General features: G+C 55.8%; 1 protein-coding gene across 1 annotated transcript in view; it reads left to right on the forward strand.

Moving 5' to 3' along the window:
• PES1 (pescadillo ribosomal biogenesis factor 1) overlaps nt 1-1,982 on the forward strand; it is an 8,863-nt gene extending 6,881 nt beyond the window's left edge. The window contains exons 11-14 of the mRNA XM_009893340.1: nt 525-709; nt 829-977; nt 1,299-1,466; nt 1,896-1,982. Coding sequence (XP_009891642.1) covers nt 525-709; nt 829-977; nt 1,299-1,466; nt 1,896-1,982 — 589 coding nt within the window. The remainder of the gene's footprint in view (nt 1-524; nt 710-828; nt 978-1,298; nt 1,467-1,895) is intronic.
• Nucleotides 1,983-4,903: the final 2,921 nt, after the last annotated feature.

Consider the following 4,903-nt stretch of genomic DNA (forward strand, 5'->3'; position numbering starts at 1 on the left):
CTCCCAGCAGTGACAGCCAATGTGGGACACTGCGAGCGCTGCGGCTTCGGGAGGAAGGGACGGGCTCAGGGCTGCGGCACCGGGGCGAGGAGTTCTCAGGATGGCAGCCGTCACGGGAGAGAGAGAACTCCTCAGCAAACTTCCTAATTTATACTGAATGTGCCGTTCGTGGTACGCAATAACCCTGTTGGCAGCTTGGGTCAAGCGCCCGGGTCTCGCTCCTCCTCATCCCCACACCTGGTGAGCTGGAAAACACCGAGACCTTGAAACCCGCACACCGTGGCTGGCTAGAAAGTCAGTATTTTCACAAATTCAGACACAGGAGTCTTCTAAAAGTGCAGTTTTCCCAAGCCTTAGAAGAGACCTTGCCATAAAGTAAAATTACTGAAAGAAATTACTCCTGTGTCGCTCAAACCAGGCGCGGAGGCTGTCCCACCCTGCTCTGCTGCCACCTTGCAGCCCCATGGGCTCCAGAGCCTGGGGTGGGATGGAAGAGTCCGAGCCCGTGTCCCTCCACCCCGCAGGTACTACCTGCAACCTCAGTGGGTCTTTGACTCCGTCAATGCCAAGCTGTGCCTCCCCGTGGCCGACTATTTCCCTGGTGTGCTGCTGCCCCCGCACCTCTCGCCCTTCGTGACGGAGCAGGAAGGAGACTACATCCCTCCGGAGAAGCTGAAGCTGCTGGCCATGCAGAGGGGCGAGAACCCAGGTGATGCGGGGCTCTGAGGTCGGAGTTGAGGAGCTGGGCAGCGTTGCTGCCTCGGTAGGGCTGTACCTGCTCCGGAGGCAGCGACTGCTCTCCTGTTGGTAACGGTGGTCCCTCTGCAGATGAAGAGAGCGAGGAGGAAGAGGAAGAAGAGGAGGAAGAGGAGGACGACAATGAGAAAGAAGAAGAGGAGGAGGAGGAAGATGAGTCTGAAAAGGAGGAGGAGATGAAGTTAAAGAAGATGGAAGAGCAGAAGACCCAGAGCAACAAGGTACTGTTCCCGGCAGCGGAGTGGGAGCCCCAGGAGGAGGCAGCTCTGGTGAGCTCTGTCACTGCTGGGGCTCTGCTCGCTGTGGGGTGTCCCGGCTGAGCCCCTCTTCTGTGTCTGCTGCTGCTGTGCTGCTCCTGTGGCAGCCACCACACTTCTGGGTCCGGGACCCATGTTCATGAGCTGCAGCTCCCGTTCAGGCTCAAGACCTGGTCTGGAGGGTGCTGTGGTTCTTCCGTGGCCCCCAGTGAATGGCATGGAAACGTCTGTCCCTGGGGAAGGGTGGTGGGCGTCCGGGGTCCTGAGCTCTCCGGCTCCCCGCAGGCGCTTCCCGTGAAGGTGACCGCTGGCAAGCTGCGGCTGGAGGACAAACAGCGCCTGGAGCAGGAGCAGCAAAGCGAGGAGAAGCGTCTGGCCATCATGATGATGAAGAAAAGGGAGAAATATCTCTACAAGAAGATCATGTTTGGCAAGAAGCGCAAAGTCCGAGAGGTACGAGCGTAGGGCTGCTGTGGGCCAAGGACCCTCGCCTGGATCCTGGTGCTAGCTCTTCCCAAACGGGCTTATAGCCACAGATTGCTAAAGCCGGGTCTGTCCCCACTGTGCCAGCTCTGGGCTGCTCCTTCTGTTCCTCTCTGTACCGGGTGAGGGCACTGAGCGAAGGTGGGCAAGGGTGAGGCTCTACAAGCATCTTCCCCGGCATCCCCAGGCTGTGGTCTCCACCCTGGCAGGGCAGAGTTCCTCGTGTTCCCTCGGCACCATGTCTTGAGCAAGTGAAGCTGCTGCCTCTCCCCGGGTGCAGGCAGCAGCAGATGGGTCTGTTCCCCCACGTACAGCTGAGGGTTTGGTGGGACCGAGGGTAGAGCAGCCCCCGGTGTCTGCAGAGCGCTCTGACTGTGGGTCTCGGGGATTTATCCACAGGCGAACAAACTCGCTGCGAAGAGGAAAGCCCATGACACTGCTGTCAAAGAGGAGAAAAAGAAAAACAAGAAGGCGCGACGAGTGTGATGGGGCCCAGGAGCTCCCTGTGGGGGCGGGCTGGCTGGCTGTGCCTTGCGGACACCATTGTTTGGATGAAAACCCCTCAACTTCTCTCTTGGGACAGAAATGCTAAATTAAAACATTTCCCAGCTGTAGATAGGCTTCCCACTGTGCCTTTCCCAGGGCTCCCTCGGCTCTCCTCCCCCAGTGCTGCTGCCTGTCCTGGTCTGGTCTGCAGGATTGGTGTCGAGAGGACTGTCCTCTTCATACTGGTGCCACCTCTGCTCCCTGACCTGCAGGGGTGGTGAGCAAGGAGGAGGAGGCCAAGGAGAGCTCTGGACTCTTGCTGGTCCCTCTGGGATTGTTCTTTTTGAATTTGCACAGCCCTGGCTGGAGGAGCCAAGCCCTTGTGGTGGAGCAGGAGGTCCCCAGGGGCTGCCCAGCTTGGCGGCACGTTGCGGCGTGTTTTGGAGGCTTGGCACAAAGCTGTGCCTGGGGCTTTGCCCCAGCCTTGGTGGAGGGGAGCCCCTGGTGGAGGGGACCCCGTCCTCTGCCCAGCCCAGAGCTGCCCTCCAGTATCCACGTGGCAGCCTGTACTTCTCTTGCATGTTTTATTTTTAATTAAAGAAGGTGACGCTTCTCTGGTGTCATGTATTGTCTGTTCCCTCCTGGCCATGGTGGGGTGGGCACAGTGGAGGAGGTGTGGGTCAGTTCATCTGAGCCACGGTGTGGGGCCGGAGATGGTTCCTCATCCTGCACCAGGTGTAGGTACATCTGCTGAGAGGTGGAGCGGAAGAGGCAGAGCCTAGTCCCTGCTCCAGGTGTCATGACCTGTGGGCACTGTGATTGTCACCTTGCTCCTTGTCACCTTTCACCAGTCCCTGTTCCCAGTGGCAGGTTTGGGTAGGGCTGGCTGCTGAGAGCTAGCTCTGAGTCCATTTTCTTCAACCAGGGCAAGCGCAAAGTTCTGCCCCTGGAGGAGGCACAGCACCAGGCACCAGGACGTGCTGGGGGCCACCAGGCTGGAAAGCAGCTCTGTAGGAAAGGACCTGGAGGTCCTGTTGGGCACCAATTTGACCATGAGCCAACACTGTGCCTTTGGGGCAAGGAGGGCTTATGGTGCTGCCTGAGGAGTGTTGGGGAAGGTTAAGGGAGGTGACCTTGCCCCTTGGTGCTGGTGAGGCCACTCATGGAGTGCTGTATCAAGTGATGGTCTCCCCAGTGCAAGAGAGACGTGGACATCTTGGAGCAAGTTCAGCAAAGGGCCACCAAGATGATGTGGAGACTGGGGCATCTCTCCTAGGGAAAGGCTGTGTGAGAGCTGGGGCTGAAGAAGACAAGGTTCAGGGGGATCTTATCAAGGGATATAAATACCTAAGTGGAGGGTTTGAAGATGGACCCGGGTTCTTCTTGGTGCCCAGTGCCAGGACGTGAGATGATGGGCACAAACTGAAACCAAGGAGGTTCTTCTGAACATCAAGAAACACTTCTTCACTGCGAAGGGGACCAAGCACTGGCACAGATTGCCCAGAGAGGCAGTGGAGTCTCCATCCATGGCAGTACCATGACCAAGGAGGTTGGACCAGGTGCCCTTCAGAGGTGCCTCCAACCCCACCGGGATGCTGTTGGGTTGCCTGCAAAGGCACAAGGCAAAGTTTTTTGGGGCTTGCTGTCCCTCTCCCACCTTCCTCCAGCAAGAAGCCGGGGGGGACATGGAGACTTTTGGGGGTGAAGGAGAGGTTCTTTTGGGGGTCTTGGCTGAGATAAAGCAATGCATGGAGAAAGTAGGGCCGCACTTTGTGCATTCAGGGGCTCAGCAGCCCTGTTATTGGTGGAATTACTCCCCCCCCATTCCCCTAAATCCCTTTTTTTTCCCAAAAAAACAGCCACCCCTGCACACATTTCCTCACTGAGGCCTACATGCGGCCCTGAGGCCTGTTCTCCTCCTGGGGAGAGAAGGAGGGTAATGCTTCATTTTGAGCAACATTTATGCGGGTTTTTTTTCCCTTTTCTGCTTCATTTTGGGGGTTGGGAAGGGGTATCACAGGGTGGGATGGGTCGCTGTGGGGTTTTTGTAGAGTTTTGGTGAGCCTGGCCTCATTGGGGCGTGAAGGTTGTGTCACCTCATGGGGCTTATGGGGACACCATTGTCCCTGGCTGTGCTGAAGGCTGTGATATCTCGTGGGGTTTTTATGGGGACACCTTCTTCCCAGCTGTGGGGAAGGCTGCGTTATCTACGGGGCCTTTTTTAGGGACACCATGGTCCCTGGCTGTGTTGAAGGCTGTGGTACCTCATGGGGTTTTAATGGGGACACCATTGTCCCCAGCTGTGGTGAAGGCTGCGTCATCTCATGGGATTTCTGGGGAGATGCCTTGTCTGTGGCCGTGGTGAAGGTTTAGCCATCCTATGGGGCCTTTTATGGGAATGCCTTGCCCCTGGCTGTGGTGAAGGCTGTGGTATCTCATGGGGCTTTTAGGGACACCTTGTCCCTAGCTGTGGTGAAGGCTGCATCACCTCGTGGGATTTTTTGGAGGACACCCTCTTTCCCAGCCTAGCCAGGGTGAAGGCTGTGCCACCTCAGGGCACCCTGTGGGGACACAGCGGTGGCCCGTGAACTCGGGTGAGCGCTGCCAGTCCCGGGGGGTCGACAGCCCCCAGCAGTGAGCGGGCAACAGCACAGACGGGCAACTTGATAACGACCCACCTCGCTTTTTCTATTTTTTTCTTTTTCTCTTTTTCTTTTTCTTTTTCTTTTTCTTTTTCTTTTTCTTTTTCTTTTTCTTTTTCTTTTTCTTTTTCTTTTTCTTTTTCTTTTTCTTTTTCTTTTTCTTTTTCTTTTTCTTTTTCTTTTTCTTTTTCTTTTTCTTTTTCTTTTTCTTTTTCTTTTTCTTTTTCTTTTTCTTTTTCTTTTTCTTTTTCTTTTTCTTTTTCTTTTTCTTTTTCTTTT

Source organism: Charadrius vociferus, unplaced genomic scaffold (assembly GCF_000708025.1).
Source record: "Charadrius vociferus isolate BGI_N301 unplaced genomic scaffold, ASM70802v2 scaffold579, whole genome shotgun sequence".
Classification (NCBI taxonomy): Eukaryota; Metazoa; Chordata; class Aves; order Charadriiformes; family Charadriidae; genus Charadrius; species Charadrius vociferus.